This window comes from Cariama cristata, unplaced genomic scaffold (assembly GCF_000690535.1).
Source record: "Cariama cristata isolate BGI_N322 unplaced genomic scaffold, ASM69053v1 scaffold30230, whole genome shotgun sequence".
Lineage (NCBI taxonomy): Eukaryota > Metazoa > Chordata > Aves > Cariamiformes > Cariamidae > Cariama > Cariama cristata.
The window spans coordinates 25125-49879 of record NW_009596869.1 but is presented as its reverse complement, the minus strand read 5'-3'; the positions used below and the strand labels follow the sequence as shown (position 1 = coordinate 49879).

The 24755-nt window shown below is 36.0% G+C and overlaps 1 protein-coding gene across 1 annotated transcript in view; it reads left to right on the top strand.

Annotated features, from left to right (window-relative positions):
• LOC104167562 (DNA excision repair protein ERCC-6-like) overlaps positions 1 to 24755 on the top strand; it is a 46045-nt gene that overhangs the window by 5047 nt on the left and 16243 nt on the right. Inside the window, exons 3-7 of the mRNA XM_009707860.1 lie at positions 425 to 533; positions 2361 to 3087; positions 12141 to 12266; positions 16021 to 16179; positions 20713 to 20848. Coding sequence (XP_009706162.1) covers positions 425 to 533; positions 2361 to 3087; positions 12141 to 12266; positions 16021 to 16179; positions 20713 to 20848 — 1257 coding nt within the window. The remainder of the gene's footprint in view (positions 1 to 424; positions 534 to 2360; positions 3088 to 12140; positions 12267 to 16020; positions 16180 to 20712; positions 20849 to 24755) is intronic.

The following is a 24755-nucleotide window of genomic DNA, read 5'->3' as shown; positions in this document are numbered from 1 at the left end:
CTTATTAACCATTAACTCAGTCTTGCAAATCATGAACAAAGCTTTTGGTGTTCTCTGTGCATCTCACTAATCCTCTTGATGGACTTCCTTTGCTAGAATCAACACATTCATAAAATGACCTCGAAAGATGTACATAAAAATGTGTAATGTGCACGTGAAATTTGTGTGTATAAACAATCTGATCTTACTGTATACATATCATAAGATGATTGTAAAATTGTGTGTATTCTGTGGTTTGGAGCCGTACAGATATTGTGGTGACACTTTTTTGCACTTTTTTGTTTCAAATGCGATACTGTGAACATCTGAATATGACATTCTGGTGGAAAATGCTGCAAATGTAGTAATTTAAGTCTTGTTTAAATGGGTAGCAAGTTTATGAGCCAGATTAAAAATTAAATTACATATCTACTTGTCATTCAAGGAGCAACAGCTAAAGAAGATCAAAGCAAAACAAAAGCGTCTCCAAACAATTCTTGGTGGAACAGAGATTCTTGATAAAGTAAATGAGATTGAATTCGAGGAAGATGAAGGTATGGGAGAAGGCTGAAAGTTCTGTTCTATTTTGATGTAATGCCTTTTTTTGCTTGAAGCTAGTTTGCAAGATACTTACCAATAAGGAAGTAAATTGCAGTGGTTTGCTTTCAAAGAGAGAGTTAACTTATTCTCTGCACCTGCAGAATTGCAGATCTTGGCATATTCATGTGGGAAGTTTTAAAAAAATGGATGTTAATCCGTGTTCAGCTCAATAGGGATGGCTGAGGCACATTAGAGTATTGGGCTTAATAAATTGGAAATCCTAACATTTTTTTACAGCTAATTTGATAAAGATGACTAACATCATGATTGAATTATGTTTTATATGCTGGATGCTATCAATCAGCATTAACAAAATTGGTTTTTTTCTTACTGTTGGGAAGTATCACTAGAAATTGAAGAGGGAATGCCTCTCTTTTTCAGGTTGCACTGTGATTTAAAAAAAAATAAAAATAAGGCTTCTTCCAAAGCAAGATATTTATTCTCTCAGTGTTTCACTAGGTGTTCTTTCTCACTGCTGTCTGCAAATTGAGCTTGGATTTTGTGACTCCACAGTGGCTGTACCTTGGCCACAGTCACTAATCTGCAGTATTCTGCATGGCAGGTTTGGACCCCATTAACATCTGCGCATTGCCTTTGGATTATATTGTTGTCTGCGGAGACGTAGAGTCTTTGTGCTATTTGTCCATTGCCAATGTGGCTGGAGTGAATTCCACATCTCACAGAGCTTATGCTTCTCTCCTGATTCAACAACAGGAGTCAAAACCTCAGTAAACTTTTCTTAGTAGAAAAGCATCTTTAATCCTTTTTCTTTGAATGGGTTCATGCAGTAAACTGAGGCACCCAGTGTGATGAAGTGTAACTAGGAAGTGAATGGAGCCCAAGACAGAAGAATTGGAGTTGGGCAGCTCCAGTAGTTTGAGAAACTGAGGGGGTACAGAGGGAGGAGTTTCATGCCTGATGCGTCATTGTTACATGTTTCTATGATAAATACAGTGCTTTAAATGGGACCATATACAGTAGCATGCCATGCTGGTACATGTTCTGGTAAAGCTATTTTGAAATTTTGGACCCTAATAATAGATTTCAGGCTGGAATTCCCCTTCAATTTCCTTAATTCAAGAGCTTTTCCCCCCTCTTTGGTTTCAAACACCAATTATAATTTGTGTTAATATGTATGGTAACTGTGTATGCAGTTTAACTGAAGTGCCTTTTTCTGGCAATGTCCTGTGCAGCCAATCTGTCTTCTAAAGTCATAATCCTAATATTAGTATTGTAGAGTAGGAAGATGGGTTTTGTTTTGAAGCATGTGGTAAGACAGTCATTTATGTGTTTTGTAAGATTTGTGTCTGTCCTGGTATGGTAATGGAAATGTCAAATTTCAAGCTTATGAGTAGGACTGAAAAAGCAATAATAAAATAGAATAGATGATGTTGCTGCATATGAGAACACAGTGATTTCTTGCACTGAATGTGGTGACGTGGGTTGAATTGAAATAAGGAGCACATTAGAGTTCATGTGCCATGGGGGACTGTAATTTTGTGGTAGTTTTTGCTGTTGTGTGTTGTTTCAGAAGTATTTGCATTTGATAGTATGTGTAATGTTTCCTATATGAAGTATGAGAAGTAGTTTGAAGTAAAAGTTACAGTCTGTTTTGTTCTGTTTGGACTGTCTGTTTGGACTTCCAAGTTGTATATAAAAATTGAACTGAATGCATATAAAGCTTGAAGGAAGGGGTGGTGGAACCAAAACACCCTTGTTCCTGTGTTTGAGTTACTCAGAAGGTGTTAAAGGAATGCTGGATGTTCTGACTTTTGTTGTAGAACCTGGTCCATCATGTCTTGGCAGTATGCTTATGCCTGTTCAGGAAACAGAGTGGGAAGAACTTATTCGTACTGGCCAGATGACTCCATTTGGAACTAAAATACCTCAGAAGCCAGAGAGGAAGACACGACGATTAATGCTAAATGAAGCATCTGATTTTGAGAAGTACTTAGCAGACCAAGCTAAGCTGTCATCTGAAAGAAAGAAGTTATCCCTTCACAAAGGAGCAAAGAAGAATGCACAAGCCAAAAATGTTCAGTGTGTAGCTCCTGCATCTGCTACAAAGGAAAAAAGAGGTAAAGCCCTGTCAAAAACAGATAAGCGCTTAAAGAAACACATGAGAAAACTTCAGAAGCATGCCCTTCGGATTCAATCAAAGGCCAAGATTCCAAAAGGAAAGAAGTATCTTGAGGCCAAGAAGTTCAGGCATGAACAGGAGAATGATAGTGGAGAGTCTGAGTATGTACCTGATGAGGAGCAATTTGATCCAGAAGCAGCAGAAGAGGAGGAACAGCAGGCATCTTCTCATGCTGAGAATGATTCTGATTATGAACTCAGCAATTTGTCAAGAAAAAGAAAACGCTTGGTGAAGAGAGATTTTAAAGAAGCTGAAGATGATGCTGACTTCTTTCCAAGCTCTGAGGAAGAAGAGCATACACTGGGGAAGCGCAAAGTAAAGAGATGGAGAGATGATGGAGATGAAGACTATTACAAACAGAGACTAAGGTTAGTCCTAGACATTTTTATTAGTACATTAACAAATGATGTCAGACATGCAAAGGCCAATGTCTGTAATGCACTGCTAGGAACTGAAGTAAGGAAAATGAGACAGTCAGAATGACGGTAGCTTTCCAAAAGGAATCAGACATACCTCTTAACTACAAGGACCTTGCTGTTAGATTTTTCTGATTGTTATAGGTCCTTCACTAATAAGTTTTTTGTGTATCGGTGTGTGTTTGATGTTTGCAGAACTGTGAATGTGCCCAAAATTGAGTATATATAAAACAATGTCTTCTGTTTGATAGGCAAAATTACAGTGCAGACAGACAATGCCCTCCCTCTTCAGAGGGATGACACTTTTCCACAGAGGGATCGATCTTTGGTTTGGGATGGGGTGAGATGCTTAGTTTTTGGCTTTAAATAATTAACTGCTAGTCAAGAAGAAATAATTTGAATAAATTATAGTTACGTAGTATTTTTGTAGAATCTGTTAGTTTATTGAAATCTAATGCAATTACGTATAACTTATATAGCTAACAGGTTTATTTGAAAATCAGTATTAAAAGGATCTTTTGAATGTAGCTTGTAAAAAAATTTGTACTGGAAAGGACAATGTCTATATTATTTGATTGTTAGCACATAATATCTCTTGCATAACTATATTAGAAGACATAAGTCATGAAGACTGGACATTTATACTGCTGTTAGTCAAGTCTAAAAAGAGCTACTGTGTTTGATAGTGATTTTCCTCTCTGTTCTTGATGAGAGCGAGGGTAAAAATATCCTTATCTAAAGAGATAGTGACAATGGTGGTAGTAGTGGTGTTTTCTGTTGCTATGATGACCTAAGGTTGTAAATTGAGTAAGGTTTCTAAGGAGAATCTAGTATGTTAAGTGGCGAAATACATCTAAGAACACAAGTTATTTTTGAAAATGGCAGCTGAAACACCTTGTGCTAATCTGTGATTTATGAAATTTGTATAACTTGTGTGTTGATGATCTTTCTGCAGCTACGTGTGCTGTTGAGATGTTTTCTCTACTGATAGTATAGCTGTTGAGCTCCTAACAATAAGACTGAGCAATGTTTCCATTTTCACAACTGTCTGGAAAACAATTTGAAGGGGCAACAAAGTGACCTGTAACTTGATAAGCTGTTAAAATGCTTAACAGACTTAACAGATATGACAGTGAAGTTAAGAGACATTTCTGCACATACTGGGAGTCAAAAGATCAAGATCACCAAAACGGTTGTTTTGTTTTAATTGTTCTCTAAGTCTGGCATGTTGTCTCTTTTCTAGTATAAGGGTTGAGCTTCATATAAAGAACTTCAGCTTGCTGATGGCATGCTTACTTTTAATTAATTGCCTGTAGTGAATGTCCTTCAGGTAGTTTTATAGTCCTCTAGAAAATCATGGATTCCAACTTGAGAACAGCTGCTCTAGAGTGAAAGGAAGAATATATATTAGGGCTGTCAGTAAAGGGTGATTGATGTAGTGATAAGGCATAGCATAGGGACTTGGTTAATGCTTGGGAGACTCGAATTTTACACTTCTGTGGAAATACAAAATCTTAGATTTAAATGAAACTATATCAGAGAAGGGGTGAAGAAGTAGAGGTATAAACACTATCTGTTCCTGTGGTGAGAGCCTGACTTGCTGTGAAAAGGTATCTTCTGATTGCACAGGTACTGACAGTTGTAGAATTAACGGTAACAAAACGTCAGGAAGGAAGAGCCCAGCTTCACTTTCACAATCCCAGGTTACAAAGGCCCATCAGGAGCTGATATGAGGCAATAGGTTTGCAATCCCAGGATGCTGCTTTTCAAAGTTAAAGCATAGTTTATTGCTCTTGAGTAGAAGATTTCTGTAAGAGGCTAATCTGAACAATGTCCAAAGGGTCAAAAAGAAATATGTTTTTTATTGGATGCATTAACAAAAATTAATTGTACTTAATTGGTAAAATATTTACTATTTTATTGAATAAAACTGTATTCTTCACATTTAAATTAGACCAATATTAAATCATTTTTAATTCAGTGTTTTCATCAAGAGTAATTTATTTTGATTGAAAGTTTTAATATGACTCGCAGTTTAAATTCATTCAAACACGTTTTTTAATAACGTTAAGATTGTGACAATTTATCCTTAGAAAGTCATATCATAGACTACATTTCTTTTGGTTACTAAAGTTACAATAAAAGCCTAAATGAATTTTAGAAATATCAATAACTGTAATTGCTACCAAAACACTACATCTCTTAAAAATTTCATAGCTACAGTTATTGTGGCTGTTAAGCTGCAGCTGTCCACATTGATGTTTTTATGCTGACACCCCCAGGTAATCTTCATTATGGGAAATGCCATGAGAAAATAAAATGTAGTGAATTGAGAAACATATTAAGAATGCTATAGAAATGCTGTCATTTGCTTACATTTATGTCTTGTTTCATGTCAGTTTTAGTTTTGAATGCAAATGAATGGGTGAGATTATGGTGTATTTTACCTCTGAGAGAGGCAGGGAAAAACCCTTTAGGATTACTTTAGTCTTCTGAACATCTAGTCTTTTGCTTGGCACCAAATACAGTCCTGCATTCTTAAAGATTGAAAATTAGTTTCCTTAACATTAAAACTTTTCAGAGATGGAACTTGAAGAGATTGGTCTGTGTCAAGGGGAAACTACGATGATGTTGTTAAAGCATGATAATTAGCTAACTGCGGGATTGCAAAGCATCTCTAGAACAAGAGACTGTTTCCAGAACAGGAGCTGGTGGTATCTGCAGTAAACAGGGCAGGCCAGAGAGTAGTTAAAAAATTTTCTTTTCTTTCTAAAGGCTACCTGCAGTAGTCAGCCTACTCACTCAAAGCAAGATATGATCAGTGGAGCATGAAAAAGCTGTACAGAATTTGGCTCATGCTCTCAGTAATTTCAGTTCTCTTCGCTTGTGTGGATCTTGCCTTTCTCTGCTTACTGTTACTGGAGCCATGTTGCTGTGCAGCTGCGCAGGGGGAAAAATCTTCTATTATGAAAAGGTTAACATTGAAGGTGAATCATAGCTTGCGAGAATTATGAACAGTAGCAAGGAATATCAGGTTTATAGAGAGTAATGTAAATAAGTAAGATGCTATTAAGCAGCTAAAAAGTAAGTTTAAGATTCAGTGAAAAGTAGCGTATCATCATTCCCAACTGTCCATCATACTGGCTATTATGAACTGAACCCAGAGGATTAGGTAATTAGTCACTAGGATGGTGCTGAAGGTCTCAGAGACTTGATCCCCATCAGCAGGTATGTTATCAGAGTATATTTTGTCATACTCGAACAGTGACCATCTTGATCTAGAAGTATTCAAAACTGGCGCTGGTGGAATCTTAACCTGTTGCCTCCTGGTCAGGTCATGGCCTAGGATCACGAAATGAAAGTGACCTTGTATGCAGATTAAATGCATAGGAAATAAACCTTTTCTTTGTTCTCAACAAGAAAACTGCTGCATGGTTTTCTTGTGTTATTCTCAGTGCTTTACAGATGTGGAAACTGCAACTTACCAAGGTAGGGTGGGTTTTTTTGCATATTAATCAAAAGTTTTCCTTTGCGTGTATTAAAATGCAAAGCATTACTATAACCAAGTAATTTTTGCTGCTTATAATATACGTAGTTAATGTGTTACATTATTGACATCACTAATACAGTACCTGCATAAAGTAAGAGCTTGGAGTCAAAACAAAACAAAAAGCAGTCTTACGGTTGCTGTTCCTGTAGCAGTTGTCAGCATGTATTTCCCTGCTGCTTCAAGGAAGGAATTACATGTCATGATACGGGAGATATGTGCCATATCTGTGTTTTCTTGTATATTCTCTATAGTTTGTGGAGTACAGTTGTTTGAATTCTTCATTGCTGTCAAGTGCTCAGAGGCAAGGCTAGGAAAGCTACTTCTTTCTGTGTCTCCCAAGTGACATCCAAGCAGCTGAGTAGGTGGAAGTTGTGGCTTTCAGTGCACAAAACAGTTGATACAAAGAATCAAACAAAAAAATAGAATTTGCTTAAAAATAAGTTGTTTTTCTCAAATCAGATCAGTTTTCATGTGCTAACTCTCTCTGAAGTATCCGAGTCCCTGAATCTCTTGATGTTTCAGAGTCATAAATTAAAAAAGGATTAAATATTACCTTTCAGGAAAGACACTTTCTTAGAGAATCCTAACTGCTCTTTAAAATGACAAAGCCAAGACACAAATGAAGATCTATTTTGGCTCACTCACTGAGTACACCTTTCATTCTAAGCTCAAGTGTGTAATTGTCTACATCAGTCTTAATTTACTTATGGAGGCTTGCAGTACTAACTGCATGTATTTCATGTGTTAGGATGTACCAATTAAATCCACCCATATAGACCATAAAAAGTTAGATCAGAAAAGTAATGCTGAATGCTTCGATTTAGCAAACCAGAATAATCTGCAAGGGATTCTTAGCTGTATAAAATAGAAAATATATTATGCTTCACAAATGCAAACTATATTAAATACTCAGCTTAGTTCCTGACTGTTGTTTTATTTTTTAAATCAGATTGTGCTCATTATTGTTTTGGATGCAGAATTTCTTTCTAGGGTATTGCAATAAGTGGGAAATGGGCTTAGTATCTGAATACATTCTTATATTAAAGATTTAATTGTATGATATATGCCTTTCATACTGCACTTTCAAGATAAAATTGTATTTATGTCAGTGCCCATGGACAACACAAAATAGATTTCTCAAAGGTCATGCTTTCATTTTCAAGAGACCTTGGTGATGTATTAAAACCTATATTTTCTGAGTGTTTAGGGATAGCAGTGATGTTTAACTGAGGTGCATAAGGAATATATTGATCAAATGGGCAATATGTTACCTGTAGTTAAGTCAGATATAAGCTACTACTGTTTCTCCCTCCAAAGTTTGACTTCTGGGGAAAGGTACAAAACCAGACTGAGCAAATGACTGATCTGGTCTAGCAAATAGTGTTTGTCCTCCCATTACTTCAGCTATTTAGATATTTACAGTGTTTTAAAGAAAACAATGACATTTTAGTGTAGAATATCTTAATACAGTTTCTTACATTAAGTTCACAGCCTTTCAAAAACTGAATAGCTTCCTCAAACTTTGAAAGTTATTCGTGGTAACAAGAAGTTGCTACTTTTCCTTTAAACCGGTAACTGAGGGGAAGAAAAACCCTCTGGACCTTTGGATGAGATGTAGTACCAGAGCCTTCAATACTACAGCTTGTGTAATTATACACTTCAGTAAAATAACAGATACAGTGTGTATAAAATAAACTTTTCTTCAGGAAAATTAAGTATGGGATTTATTAGTTCAAATTCTAGACATAAGTATTTTCTAGGTATCTAATAATTTTATGAGAAATCCCGACATTGATCACACTTCTTGCAGAAAATATAGTAGTTATATTAAGGTGAAGTGCATAAATTCCTGGACAGCTACAAGCTAATCTCAGAAACGTTTCTTCTTGGTTGTTTCTGGATCACTTTTTCTAATGTGCACTAGAGGGCAATCTGTTTCTTCCCAGGGGAGAGTGAAGCTCCAGTGTTGGCTAGTGGCAATTCATATTGGAGTATAGAATTAGAAGCAAACTCTTGTAAAAATTACTGCCCTGCTTAAGTATAATATGGATTCTTTACCTAGCTGTCACTTCAGAAGTTTTGTAATCTACAATTGGTTTTGGTTTAGTGTGGTAAATAGGAGGTTTTTTCCATAGTTTGAGTCTTGCCATAATCCAGTCAGATAAAATAATCAAGTTCTGAACATGTCTCGGTTCTGGTAATGGCAGAGTCTGAAGCAATGACCATCAGCATTTGTCAATTTGAATAATTGATCTTTTTTTGGAACTCAGAAGAATAATTGACCGTCTATGCCTAATAGTACAAAATTGTAATACTGAACAAAAATAAATGCATTTTTATGATATGCCTCTAGAATGTATCATATCTGCCTGCTAGACTCCAGAACATGAATGTTATTTTCCGAGATCAAACACTTAACAGACTGCTAGTCTAAGATGGAGATTTCCATTCCTGTGATAGGATAGACATATGAAAGTATCTGTGGGGAAAACTTTGACACTTTATATATTTTTAGTAAGTTCTTTTTTTACTACTTAACTGGATACATGATTTCATATAATGAAATAAGAACAATCCAATAATAAACATTAGCAACTCATTGTTTTTTAATCAGAAAACTGAAGACTATCTTTGTCCATCTTGGTTTTTTTCCCCCTGCATATGCTGCTTTTTCTCTCCATCATGGTTTTTGCTTCTGAAGACTTCCTGATTTAAGAGATCAGAATATATTCCGGTGAAGCTAGCTCTCTAAACCTGTCCAGCATTGTGTTGTATTAGTTAGTTTTTCAGTGCAATCATTTTTGGCAGCTATTGTAACTTGTGTATATGGTGGTGTTTATTTCCACTTAATTATTAACAATAGCACAGTTCTAAGTTTGTGACTGGTTCCATAAAGACTTGTGTTTTCTCAAAAGGTACTGGTGAAAAGCTGATCTAGAAACCTGCTGTAATTAGCATTCTTTCATGAGAAAGGATATATGATTGTGTTGTTTGTATATGAAGTGTTGAACTTCTTCCCTGTTCTCTTGTTCCTAACCCAAGCTTTTTTAACCCAGTTTGCCAGAGATGCAGAAACCTTTAAGTGGAAGTTCCAGCAAGTTTCACTGAAGTGAGTGATCAGGAAGACAAGAGACACTCTATTAATGCTGCCACTGGAGAAAACACAGCTTGAGATTAAGTCTTATTATGAGTTTGCAGATCCCATGGAAGATGTTTTTGAATGACCTAACAGCAAGAAGAGTCTCTTTTAGTGTTTTCACCTTATTTCATACCAGAGGAAGCAGAGTAGTGTCCTTAGGAAGACAGGCATCATTGGTTTAGTTGCCCCCAGAACTGCTTATGTAGTTAAGAAATACAAGGGGAACACTAGACATTCATTGCCTGTTTTGTTTTATTCATTCACTGATGTGTTCAAGATAGAAAACTTGAATGAAATTTGATTTTAAATGGGTTTAGCTGACAGGGTTTTTTCTTGTGGAGAAGGCACCTCACATATCAGGCTGGAAGGGATTATGGTTCTGTACATGATGTTGTGCCAGTCATGTCTGCTTTTAACATGAGTGAGCTAGATAGCAGCATGGCTGAAGTCGTAAAGACTTGGAGCAATGCTTGAGATGTTTTACAGTGTCTCTGGTTTGTTTGCAGTTTGGAAGTGCAAAATGTCAGGGATGGTAGCTGTCTTACAGGCAGTTGTTTGAGAAAACATAAGGCACTCAGCCTATAAGCTTAAAGCACCCTGGATTGTGCATAGCAAGGCTGGAAATAAAATACAGTTTGCATGTCAACCTCTGGATGCAGTTTGTCTTCAAATGCTTAAAAGCAATGCACAGCTTTACAGAAAAGTCAGGATAAAGAACTTTAAAAATTTAAAAATAAAAAAGAGAGGAAAACATGAATTTCCTCATGTTTTTAAATAGTTCAGAAATTCTTTTTCCAAGAATATGGAATGTATTTGGGGGAAGGGGGTTGGGCTTTTTTGTTTTGGTTTTTAGAACTCTGTTAATCCATTATGCTGCCTCTTTTTTTTTTTTTTCTTTTGCTGCTGCAGAGGCAGCCTAAACTAACGAGGCTGTTTGTGTAATGGGTAAATGGAACAATCTTATGGGGAGGGAAACAGACTATTCATCCACCTATAATGTTTGTCATTCAGAAACTGGAGGTGCACTGGAAAGCTGTTACATCTTGTTAAGTCCTCCTCTACCCAGTTACTGCAGGACTGTTCCAGACTCCATTTTCCAGGGTTTCTTCAATGCAGAGTTAAAAGACTGGACAGATGAGTTTTCCAGCATCTCACTTGGGAGGCTCTTTGTCACTTAATGCAGTAGGTTTTGGTGCTGAGTGGCTTAACGTAATTTTTTTGGCCTGAATTTTCCATTGACTTATTTTCATCCCATCAGTTACTATTTATACTTCTTTAGGAACTGAATAATTTTAGTCTTCATGTTTTATACCTCAGATACTTCTAGACTATTGGGTCATCTTCTCCTTCAGCCTCTTTATGTGATGAAATGTGACTGCTTTTGCACTGCATCCAGAACAGTAACATAAGGATGTTTTTCATCTGTTCTATAGTTTGCCAATTTCTGTAGGGATTTTGCCAGTTTATACACCGCATTCAGTGTGCCTGCAGCGAATGGCACTTTCATGGGAGAACTGCAGCAAAACCCAGATTGTCAGTGAGGTGCTGTTCATTGGTTAGTACATACTCAGCTAGCAATAGCATACACTTTACTATTGCAGGTGGATGGTTTTGTGTTACTAAAACACAAGTCCATAATTTCCTGGGATGCTGAAGATCCTTTGGTACTTTTTCAAAAGTGGGAGGAACGATGGGAAGGGAAGATAATTCTCTAACCTGCCTAGAGTCCACATAAGATTAGGCTGCAGTCCACATATCACTCTGTAATTTCAAAACCTAAAAAAACTGACTCTTTTAATAATGACTGCTTAACAGATTTAGAGCATGTCAGCCCAAAGATGGTGATGTTCCCAACTGAGTCTTCTGTATAAGATACACTGCTGCACATTTCTCTAGGTGAAGGAAGTTATTTAAGTATTTAGTTAAATTAATAAAATAGCTTTAGAATACCTAAGCTTTATTGATATTTTTGTGGGTTTTTTTGTGGAGGTTTAGGAATTTAAGGTAACCAGGTTTTTTTGATGGTGCTAGCTGTTGATTCCATTGTATTAGTATTTCTGTCTATAGATAGTTGTAATGAGCTCTAAAATTCTGAGGGCTTATAACTAAATAGTCAGGAGTGCATGCACCTTTTAATATGTCAGATATTTTGAGCATTTACTTGCATAATTCTCTCCTCCAAAGGATTACTGTTTAAATCATGACATCAAAGAATGAATTTTTGTTGGCTTTTTACCTGATCAAAAATTCAGTGTAGTTTTTATATAGTATCATTTCTATGCAATAATTGAATGTTGACTCCTTGTGTCACTCCAGGAGGTGGCAAAAAGAATGTTTGAAGGATAAAGAACATCAAACAGCTGAGGAACTTTCTTCAGAAAGTGACACTGAATTTGAAGAAGGTTTCAAAGTACCAGGATTTCTCTTCAAAAAACTGTTTAAGTATGTATTGTGTACTTTATTTTAACATTATGCTGCTGTAAATAATATTAGTAGTAATAGTCATGGTGATTTCTGGATGCACTTTGCTGTAATTTTTACTTCAGTTGTTTCTGTAGGAATATTTCTTTTAAAAAGACTTCAGGATCAAACCTCAAAGAAACTAATTTATTATAAGCACAAAATGCAGTTACATGAAAATACAGATGATAACTGGCTGATGTGAATATTGTGAATGTGTAGTAGCTAAACTATGAATTGAGAAGCTCTCCTTGTCTATTTTTATAAATGCTTTCTTTTATTGGTAAGTGCTTGCTTTTAATTCAGGTGTGGAGTGGTAGAATAACTTGACTTTGAAGCATAAGGTGTTGCCAACTTGTGATAAATGAAAACAAGAAATGGAGATGTTTCTGTGATTGGGTGTAGTGAGTGAAGTTTTCTGTCAGTAAAAAATATAGACCACTTTTTAAATACCTGAAGTCTACTAAAGTACTACTTCTAATTCATATTATAAAATAATCTTGAACATTTTACCCAGTGAAATTTTAAAATATGGAGAGTGCGTTCTTAATTCCTTTAGTAGATGGAAAACACTCTACAACTCATTCTTTAGTTAATTAATGCTGGATTACAGATTTGGATGTGACTGCTTTCTGTTTCAGTTTTTTGAGACCATGGTGCCCAGTTACACTTTCAAGTTCATCTCAGAAAGTGATTTACAAAAGGCAGCCCAAACAAGCTAGCAGCTGACAAGTTAACTTCATCCATAATCTCTCTGTTAACTTTCATGCATAATAGTCTTGAATTCATTTTTGTTGGCAACATTTTGCACAGCAGGAAAAACATCTTCACTTTCAAAAGCTAACTCTCTAAAATCTTATAATTAGTGTAGTAGAAAGCTTTGGTTTATAATGGACGTGCATGGCATCCCTTCCAACAGGACCACTTAGTCTTAACCTCAAAGAAATTATTACTGTTGTCCTGCAGTTCCTCAGAAGGAAAGCACTAGCTCTGAAATGGAATTGAATTAATGACTTGGTTGCCAGGACTGTACACAGCCAATATGTGGTCTCCAGTTGTTTATGCAAAGGTATTGCAGAAGTAATCATCCTGAGAACGAATGTGTGGTCTGAGCAACCTGAAGGGAATTGAAATAAAGCAGTCAACTAAAAATTAATCTTAGAGATACCAACCTCACTAATGAAGGGTATCCCTGCAAGCATGAGTCAGTTGGCAATACTTCTTAAGTGGTTAGAAAGATCAATTGAGTTGAATGATTCATCTGACATAACTTAAATGCTGAAATCTCCAATGTAGGAAGACCCATAGTCAATAGGCATTAACTTTGAGTTCTGAGCAAGTTTAGTACAAAACATGGAAGTATATTGACCCAAGGAGGTGTATAGCAGTATACTGTAAGTGATCTTCATGCATAGTTGAATTCCGAAGAAGTTAGCTCACACTAGAAATAGTAGGCCCTTAAGTTAGTTCCCTGATAAGCCTGTTAAAGTGGACAATCTGTTTCTTAACCTATATGCTTGTCTGCTTTGAGGAACATTGGCAAGAATACCATTGGTGCTGCTATGGAACAAAACCAAACATAGTGAGCAAGACTGACTTACAAACATTGCCTTATACTGTCTGCACCTAGCCTGTGAGAGTGTTGTCTGTATAAACAAGAAACCAGGTTTCTCCATTATTTGCTTTCAGTGTGTGATTTCCGTGATAGGTTTGAAATGCAATTTTGTGTCAGCAACAATGCAGCTAAACTCTGCTAGCTACTGTGGTGAATTTTGAGGGATATATCACAGCATGATTGCTCATATGAAATACAGTCCAAACATAACTCTTTTGGAAGAGCAGGCAACGTTTTTATTCTACAGTGTTTTTGGAGTAAAAAACAAAATATAAAAAATGAAAGCATAAGATTAAAGAGAATTTATTATCTCTCCATATAACCACAAAAAATTATTGGAGGGGGTGTGTCTTTTTTACTTTTTGCATAATTGCAATTAGTGCATGTTTATATGATTATACAAAGAAAGCATCTGCATCTTTTCCATTTTTAGATAACCTTGGAGCAGAATTTTTCACAAACTTAATCCTTTACTGTGAAATTTTCTCAGGAGAAGGGGGGAGAGGAAGAAACATGCTTACAAATGCAGCTAGCTTTTAAGCACTGGATAATATCTTAAGAAATAATACAAAATAATATCAATAAGTTCTGGAACGATTGTCTTCTGAAGAGACATGCTGGACATTAGTCTGAAGGAGCAGCTTCTGACTGGAATTAGAGTTCTCTCCAATTCTTTAATATTTCCATCAGAAAATGTTTTGTCTTCATAAAATGTGGTAATGGTAGCATCTTAACCCAATTATAGCTAATTCTGCAAACCATTTTATTGTTGTTTTTAGATTGCTGCATTTTTAAGGTGAATTAATTTCTAATAAAAGGGTTTTTTTAAGGGCTTCTTGTTATAATGCATTTGAGACACCAGCAGATAGTATGATGTCTGAACCATTAGATGTGTTCTTTGATCACCTTTTTCTAACTACTCAAGTCATTTCTTTGTCTCCATTTAGCATTCTCTAAATCCATACAGAACTCATCATAAATTGATTTTTAATAGTACTTTGTAGACACTGGTGTCATTATCTGTCAGTAGTCCTAAATATTATTTGTTCAAAGAATGAAACAGGATTTTGAAATGGAAGACAATGCCCTAAAATGAACAATCCCTGTTTAACAAAAAAATGTGTTTTACTCTTTGCTGTGCTCTGCACTCCAGGAATGCATGCCATCAAGAAAATGATATCGATAACCTTGTTATTCCTCTAAGTTACAAGACACCGAAGTGCTGAAACATGTATTTTAATTTTTTTTAATTGTAATTTAATTATAAATATACTGTTTCTTCATGTCTTTCTGTTCTGTTTTCAGTTTAACCCACCCACATGGTGTGTTATTCCTACTCACTATTTCATATCATTATAAAAAGCAATGTCCTAAAATGTTTCTCAGTTCAGCATCTTATCTCCACTTTTTTAGCTTACCATTGTAAATCTTGCTTTCTAGTCTGCTTCTTTTAATTGGAATGTATTGTATTTTGTTGCTTATACAGTTTCCAGTGAATGACTGGGAGTAGAAACTGCCCTGAAACTCTCATATAATAATGCTCTACTGCATCCCATTCACTGGAATAGTTTCCATTGTTTTGCCGTCCAAAACATTTTGCCTTGTTGGCTTTTTTTTCTTCACTGAAAGAGACTAAATGTTATTAAATGAGTTTATGTAAAAAGAAAGCATGCTTTGGCAGATGTGATCAGTTCTCACAGTGGAGTATAAAGTCTGTACCCCTTACAAGTCAAGATTTTCCTTCAGTTCAAGGTATATGTTCCAAATAATATAACCTACTAGACAATTACATGCTGTCTTTTCAGAAAAGATAATGCTTTGTTAGCATAGCTCTCCAAGTTGCCTTTAACACTTAAAATATACATGAAATAAAATACCCTCTAATTACCTTGACTATCAGTTTAATTAGAAATGTTTTAGAGTTGCATAAAGAATGAAAGTCATGTAATGTCTGAGTGCATCAAAAATGTATGACCTAGTAAATACAGCACTCATGTAAAACACACATCCAGCATGTTACTGTAACTAGTATAAGAACCTTGCCAAATGATTAATTCATGAGTACTTTCTGTTATCATCTGTGTTATCAAACATTTGCCATCTTCTTTTTCCTTGTTTTAGGTACCAGCAGACAGGTGTTAGGTGGCTCTGGGAATTGCACTGCCAGCAGGCAGGAGGAATTCTGGGAGATGAGATGGGATTGGGCAAGACCATCCAGATAATTGCCTTCTTGGCAGGTCTGAGCTACAGCAAGATCAGGACTCGTGGTTCAAATTACAGGCAAGTGCTCCTCTGCAGACTGTCAGTCTGTAGAGCTCAATTAATATTTCATCAGATGTATTGCTGGTGGAGGAGGGTCCTGTGAATTATTAATGACATTTCAATTACAATATTCCTTTAATTCTTTTAGTGGGGGACATCAAAGGAAAAATTTTACGAGACAATGGAGCTGTAGGGCAGGAAAAATTAAACATGTAACACTTTTAATGAATTCCAGGCATTGATGCTTCATTTTGCAGATGAGCCGCACTAGATATTTTGGGTCAATACAGTGTCTAAGGTTAGTTTCCACAAATGGATTGTTTACAAACTCAATTACATTAATATCAATAGTTTACACAATATGGAATTTTAGATTAGATGTAATACCTTTAGTTCCATTTATTAATCTAAAATTTAAGATATTTGTTCTGGCAAGCCACCAGGTAAATGCTTTACAGGAAGTAGCAAGCTGATTTGCAATGAAAGTTACAGTTTCTGATTGACAGGGAATTAAACACACCAAAAAAATAGTAGTAAAAACAGAAACTTAGAGGAATTTCCATCTGCTTTGTTGTTGTTGCTTTTCAAAACTATCTTAGAGTGACTGGCCTTTCTTACAAGATCTTTTATGCTTTTTTGTTACTAAACAATGCTTCAAAATTCCTTCTTCGTAGGTGAAATTACCGGAAAAGGTAATTGTTGGTGTCCTTGGATTTACAAATGCATGCATGAAAAACACTTGATTTTTCTAGTTCTGTTGACCTGTTTGCCTGATGTAAATTATTACATGCAATTAAGCAACTATGACAGTACTATACTAAAAAAAATATAAGTTTTATATGGAGGCATATTTAAATTATGTTCAGCATGTACATGAATTGTAAAATAATACTTTAAGGAGAAAGTATTACTGTCTTTTCTCCAGTTTCTTCCTGCTGTAGCCTTTATATAAAAAACTCCAGGTCCTCTAACAGTCGGGCCAGTTGATTTACTTTGATATGGCTGCCTGATTTAAGGATGCTTTTGTACAGATTATTTTGTGTAGGTATATTCCCTGCACCAGTTTGAGGATGACTGAGTTGATGGAAATCCTACAGGAACATCTCTTGACGTTGTTACACAGTTACAGGATAAGACCTAAGATACTGCGGTGAAACTACAATAAAACTCTCAAAAGGCCAAAATATAATTGCACATCTGAGTTGCAGTATTCTTTCTGCATGTAAGATAATGTGTTCAGTTTCATTTTTTGGCTGGTGCATGTCATTAAGTCCATCATGATAGTCATTCCATGTGAGGAAAAAAGGTTTAATTTTTGGTGAAACTTAGTCTGCTTTTGCTTGTGTGCTGTAAGGCAGAGGGTCTAAGCAACTTGATCTTTGCATAGTCAAGTATTTTCCCCATCTGCACTCTGAACTAGGAAGGCAGTAACACTGGCTAGCTAGCTTCTATCTGAAAGCCATGTAGTCTTTAGTAAGTAGAAGACCTTCTGGTCAGTCTGGCTGAGAAGCAGGCATTAAGAGTGGACATAGTTGTGTTGTCAGAATGTTTAAATGTCTTCCAGTCTCGCTCGTATCTCATTACCTTGATGTGTAGATGGAGCTAGCATAATGCTATATGAATTTGGCACTACGGGCTTTCTCAGCCTATGCTGGCCTTCTGTAAAATGGAGATAATACTGTCATTCCTGTGCAGAATTGCAAAGATTGTAAGGTGAGTAGAAATTTCCTTTTGTAAACTGCTTCTGATTCCAATGTTTTTCTGATTTTGAAGGAGCCTGAAGACTAGCTGAAGTAAGGAACTACTTGTTACATGGAGTATAACTATTACAAAAATCAAAATGTTGTCTTAATTTTAAGAGTTATTGAGCCATACAGCTGGGGAAAACCAAATGTCATATGAGGTATCAGCAGAAGTATTGCAGCAATGGTGGTGTAAGGATATAAGGGAAGCAAGATGTCTAGAGCAGGAAAGGTCTTTTGTTAGACAAGTAGAGGTAGCTGGAACAAGCAGTAGCTTTCAGACCAATAGTCCCTTCACAAGAAAAGAGAAAGCAGCAGCAGCAAACTTCAAGTAACCCATCTCTAGCCCTTATCTAGGTTGAAATGCTTGGGGATCCACAAGTTTGCTTATTTCCAAATACATTGTTTTGTTTAACAAAGATGTCACCTTTCACTACAGACTTTGCTTCATTTATTTGAGAGATCAGATGAAAAATTCTGCCATAAAGTTTATACACTGATTATTTGCTCATCTGTGCTCTTCAAGATACTGAGATATAATCATACACATTAAACATTAAGGCTCCATCTCTACTATGAGTGGCAGAGATTGATTTTCATAGTGCTTACATAAATAAAAATCCATTGCCCCAGAAAATTTATATTGCTCTTGCTGTCCTGTTCTTTTATTTTCACTAGGATTTAGTTGTCATTTCAGTTTCATTTTGAAGGTGTGATTTGCCAGTGCTTGGCAATAGAGTTGGTTATAATGCAACACGTTTTCCTGTGCTAATTTTTTGAGTACTTAAAGATTATAAATACAGTATAAGTACAGCTTCCTTTTTCTAGGTAGTGAATTGCAGGAACAGTTCTTATTTGCAATTCTAATCACATCCAGTTAAATAAGAACTAATAAAGGATACTTCCAGTGAGTTTGGGTTTTATAAACCAGAAGCAACAGAAGAAGAAAGAGATTTTGGTATATTGATCATAAGCTATTAGTACAATGCAACTGTGAAAAAGGGATAGAATACATTATAACAATCTTTGGGATAGAAACAGGGCAGTGTTAGTATCCTGGTACAAAGCACCAGTAAGATTTTGGTTTGGAATGCTATTAGTGTCACCCTTGTTCAAGGAAAACAAATATAAATTGGATGGGCAGCAGAGCAAATCTGTTGCAGTGATTAAGAGAATGAGGGATGCCTCTGAAGTGTAGCAAGCAGAAGTGCGTGGTTTGTTTAGTTTTGTGAAACAGCAGAGTCTGGAAGAAGTTAGATGACTCTTTTATATAAATAAATCAAAGGTCTCAAGAGAAGAATAAAATATTGGCTAGTGGAAAGTGGTTAGAGCCAGACTAGACACAGAGGAGATTTCACACAAGTGGAGAGGGAGTGGATTTTCTGAAGACTGATCAAAGGAAGTGTGAATTTGTGTAAACTGGGGGGGGGGGCGGGCGGGCAGAACACGACGACAAGGCAGATAAACCCAGCATGTGAGCTTGTTTGATAGAGACCAGGGGAATAAGCAGAGGTGGTTTGTTACTACCCATGAAGAATAAGAAACTAATATGTTCTGGGAAAGGTGGCTTTTTTGCTGTAGATATTTTTAAGAGCAGTAGCAGTGGTTATTTGGTTTCGTAGCATAGTTGAAACTATTTTTTGCATCTCCAACTTCTAACTTCCCCTTGGATTGCTGGAGTTTTTTAATTAGACTGTGTAAGGTTATGTAATATTTTATGATAAGGAAAGCGATAAGCAACATTGACTGTTACATTCTTTATTAAAAGCTTATACATATGCAGAATTATTTCTTCATGTCAGCAGTTTCTGAAGGCATTAACAGTTTCAGTTTTTTTAAGCAGGGTATTGCTGGTGTCTGGGAAATCCTTCTTTATTGCTCTAAACCTGTGATCTTGAATGTGTACTGTGATCTTTTGAATTGTTTATTACCGCTTGAATAGTAAGTACATGGTCAGCCAGATACAGATCAGTATGTGATAACTATAGCTATTGCCTTTGTTTGCAAAGTCATTTTGTTCTGTTTTTTAAAGAGCAAATGTATTTGCAAAATAACTACTAGTAACCACTACTTAGTGTATTTCCTGTATGATTGTTAGTATTTGTTTGTGGTGGTAATATTTCTTGTTTGGCTGTTGTGCAGGAGATTTTTCTCTTCTTAACCTTAAAAGTAGCTCTGAACTTAATATAAAGAAACACTTTGTTTCAAACATCCTCAGTAGTTCTCAGAAACAGTCATATGATTACGAATAAGAAACTTAGGAGACAGTTTAAGCCCAGCTGAGACACAACTTCATGCATGATATATTCTGCTGCTTTAGAGCCCTTGTCTTAGCTGTAAATTATGGTGATAATAGTACAGTATATTACCAACATGAAGCAGAACACCTGTGTGTAAGTCCATTTGTGAGACTCTAGCTACACATTCTTTTTAATAGAAGTAATAAAATAGTTGTTTGTTAATGATTTCTTTTCTCTTATAGAAACAGCAGTCACCCAAACCTGATTTGTATTAGCATAGGAGGAAGTTCCGTTATGCCTTATTGTTTGGAGTTTTTCTATTACTGTGTTTTTCTTGATAGGTGCATCCATTAACTCTTCAGTGGATAGGTTCTTATAGCAGTACCCCTTTCATCTTCCTGTAAAAAACAGATTTCCAGAACAACAGAGTGTCAATTAATTTCACCAGCTCTCGTATTCCACTTGAACTGTGAAGTGTGTCATTTTAATATTGTGTATTTTAAAAAGCCACTTAATATAGAGTATTTGTTTAATGTTAAAGGGTTTTTTTCTTCAATACTTTATTTTAGGTACCAGGGATTGGGTCCAACAGTGATTGTTTGTCCAGCTACTGTGATGCATCAGTGGGTAAAAGAATTCCACACTTGGTGGCCTCCATTTAGAGTCGCCATTCTCCATGAAACTGGTTCTTATACCAACAAAAAGGTGATGGTTGACATCCATGTTGTAATTCCAGAAGCTTCTCTTTTCTTTTTTCTTGTTTTTCTTTTGTGCTAGCCAAAAAAAAAATAAAAATCCCCTGTTCCTGAATGTTTCTGTGCAAGCCTGTGCTCTTTCTGTGATTGTTTTAAAAGAACAAAAAGTTCACTGTGTTATATAGATTTGTTAAGAAACTGGATGAAAAGGGGATGACACAGAGTACATTTATATTATGATATAGACTAGCGTTGCCTGACCAAATTAAACCTAGTAACAGGTTTCTTGCTTGAGCTTTACTTGTACTGTAGTCCATGCTAGAAGTTCATGACTAGACTGCTTGTACACCAGATACATGCTTCTAGTACTGGTAAATTCTTTCCTTGCACTTTTGTACATCAATATGTCGTTGATCTAATATTTAATACATTTTGCTTGCACAGGCAATTTCTCTTCAGTTGGTCAGTATGTCAGTTGATATCATGTGATTTCTTTTTTTTTTTTTTAATGGCAGTGTTACTTTGTTGGTTTTCTTTTTTTCAAGCAGTGCCTTTTCAGTATTTTGGTTTTCTTGGTCGCTCTCTTAATATGCATGTTCTTATTTTGTTTCTTAAGCTGACTTGCCTGACTTGTCTGAAGTTTCAATCGTTGGTACCTTGCAGGAACAAAACAAGGAAACGTTAGATTTTTGCTTTCCCTTGGCCTCATATTTCAGATGCTTAAATGGATTTTCAGAATTCAGCAAAGCATTTTTAAATTTCTCTTTAAATATTTATTGAATTTCTTGTAATAACATCAAAATTATATGGTGCTTAATTGCACCTGATTAAATGTATTCTGAGGTAATTGATACAGTTACAGTACATGGCAAAAATGGAATGGCACACTCTAATGTGCTAATAGCTTCCTGTTGTTCAATTAACTTGGTATGTTTTCAAGCCCTAAAAGTCTGTTGACCTCAAATAACATGCTCGAACGTCTTCCTAAATTAAATCCTGTGTGCTTATTTTGCGATATTTGTTAATTAATGCACTTGATAGACTGGCTCAGATTTTTCCATTTGCAGGAGTAGTCAGGTTTTCAGGACTTCACCTACGCATTGTCCTCCCACAAATACCTACTCAGCAACTTAGAATTGAGGAATTTGGATACCATGTCATCACTTTAGATAGGTTCAGGTCTCTAATTCTGCCCTAATGCCTTATCTTCTGAGAGCTGCAATGGTAGGCTTTAAGCAAGTGTCACTGCTCATATGGTCTTCACCTCATGCACATTTTTTCCCTAGATGCTTCTTAATCAGAGAAGAGCAAATTTATTACTAAAGTTAAAAAAACAAGCAAACAAGAAAAACCCACAAAACCAACACTTTCTCATTGTAGTTGGCCTTCTACCTGCAAGAGATGTTTACTACTAATTTATTTATTACCATAAATAACACTTGTACACTGAAAACATATCACATAAAATATAAGCCAGGTGATTTGCTCCTGCCTAGAATTTCTTTTCAATATGCATTCTTTCTATGTGTACATTAGTGCTGATCTGATCTCATGACAGTTCCAGCTTCTGATAACCTATGCATTACAGGAGACAGATTTTGCATGTTAATGTCCCCTCATCCAGGGACCATTCTGCTGTGATACTCTGGCATAAGGCATAAACTTGAGTAAGTTTAAGAAAGAAGAAAATTTTGGTTAGACTAAGAACATGCGTTTGTTCCTTGATTTAGATTAATTTTACATGGCCAAAAGCCAAGTCACTGTGCAGCTGTGGTCTCAATGTTGCACAGACCTGTTTGGAATTAAATTGACAATTCCAGGAGTCACCTGTTGTTCTGTTAGTATATCATGGTTTATGACAAAGTAAATGAGAAGAGTTTTGTGCTGGACAGCTAACTTGCCAAGAGACAGGATTGGGGAACTGAATGTTGTTATCTGCTCTGGAATGAGAAAGGTTGCCTCAGCCTCTGGGCTAACACAGGTTAGAATAGTTTGGATCAGTGCAAGAATGTCCCCCAGATGAACTGGACATCAGACAGTGAAGATCTTAATGCATTATCGTGTAGTAGTTGGCCAGCAGGTTGTTTGTGGTAAAACACAGTATTGCAGCTTGTTCTGTACAGGCCTGTGAAAGAAGGACGAATTATTTCTAAGGAACAGAGAAAGATTAATCTTAAAAGTAATGAAGGATAATTTTGGAGACAAAGAGTTAAGCAATGACAGGTGTCCCATAAGGCAAGGCAGTATTTCATAGCAGAAAGATACAACAGCTGAATTCCCATTTGATAAAATTTAAGTTGATCTTTTAGTTGAGATGGATCTTCATAATTATTACCATAACATTGTCAGGAATCCTGAATTACTAGGAAATACTAAATCTTTCAGCATTGTTGAAATTATATGCTTTTATGAATAGCTATTTTCTATTGTACCTTCTAAGGTACCCAAGCATCAATGCAAGATTTTGTCTCCCAGTTCTTTAGACTTGCCCACAGAAGTATTTGCTTGACAGTGAAGAGTGGGGAAGACATATGTTCTGATTGTTTTGTCATAAATTGATATTAGGCAATACCTTGTGCATCCTTTCGGTTAGTGACGCTTCTTCAGTGTTACAAAAGGACTTCTGAGCAGTGTGGTAAGTGAAAGGCTCACCAATCATCATCTTGGCATATCCTCTCTTCCCAGTCCATCTTGGTTTTCTTTGCAAGCAGCTTTAGGATTTTCCACAATAATAGTATGAAATAATAGACTGAATTGTGAGTACTAGATCAGCATCAAATCTGGTCAGCCTGTTTCAGATGAGTCATTGAGACATCCTGCTTAGCTATCTCTGCTGCTATAGTATTCATGTAGGTTTTTAGCATATGTGATGCTTCAGAAGAGACACTACTTCATTCCTTTGCTGAAATAACAATGGTAGACAATTTTGGCAGTAAGGGGGAGAGGTGTAAAGTTCCAGTTTCACTCCTTGAAATATGATTAAGTTTAAAGGCCTTCAGCTTTCCACAAGGGAAGGTAGATTGGTATTTTAGATGATGGAAGGAAGACACAAGAGCAAGTTGAATAGGTTGCCAAGACTTTAGAGCTAGTTTGAGGCATTTGGATGAAATTTAAAACTTGCCTTTTTTTAATTATTATTTGTGATCACAGAAGATCATTTGGTTCTTCTATGATGATAAATATGCTTAAGTTGGAAGCAGTAGGAAGAACCAGATTTAAGTAGTACTCTTGCCCTGTGAAGTCAGCTTTCAGTTTGAACAAGGTACAGCATTTGTGGCTAAATATGTCCTGTGGTGCTGTCTTGTGCTATTAACCTCCTACTATGGTTTATACTCAAATCTGATGTAGCTTAAAGTGACTTGTAAATATGAAGTGCTCTGAGACCTCTAAGGATGAGAGAAAACAAAGAAGTAAATCTAATGTAGTGTATCATAAATACTGTTTTGTTTATGGTATAGAACATTAGATAAGGGGAAGAAAGCTCTGTAAGTGTAGGAAAAAAGCCTTCTGTACAAAGAGCTTGTCCTGTTGTTTCAGAACTTCTGATGGGACATGAGCATTTATAAATCATAGAATGTAAGAGGCAACATGAACTTTGGTTGTCTTGATTTAACATATCACATATGGAAGGAGGCTGTATTTTTTTAAGATCAAGGCTGAACTTTTAATTTCTTGATCTTTAGAACAGGTATCACTGAGCTTAACGATTCTCTCTGGTAGTAATCACATACCATTTGTAAAACTGTAGCTTTACATTCCCTTGTTCTGGTCAAATGCTGGACACACAATGCAGCCCTCAAAAGCGATTGTCACTTCATGATGCTTGCACCTGTGGAACCATCTATTTGAAGATGACTTTGCACGCTGAAGATTTTAGACCTTCTACCCTCACAGTAGAGTATGCAATCTACATGTAA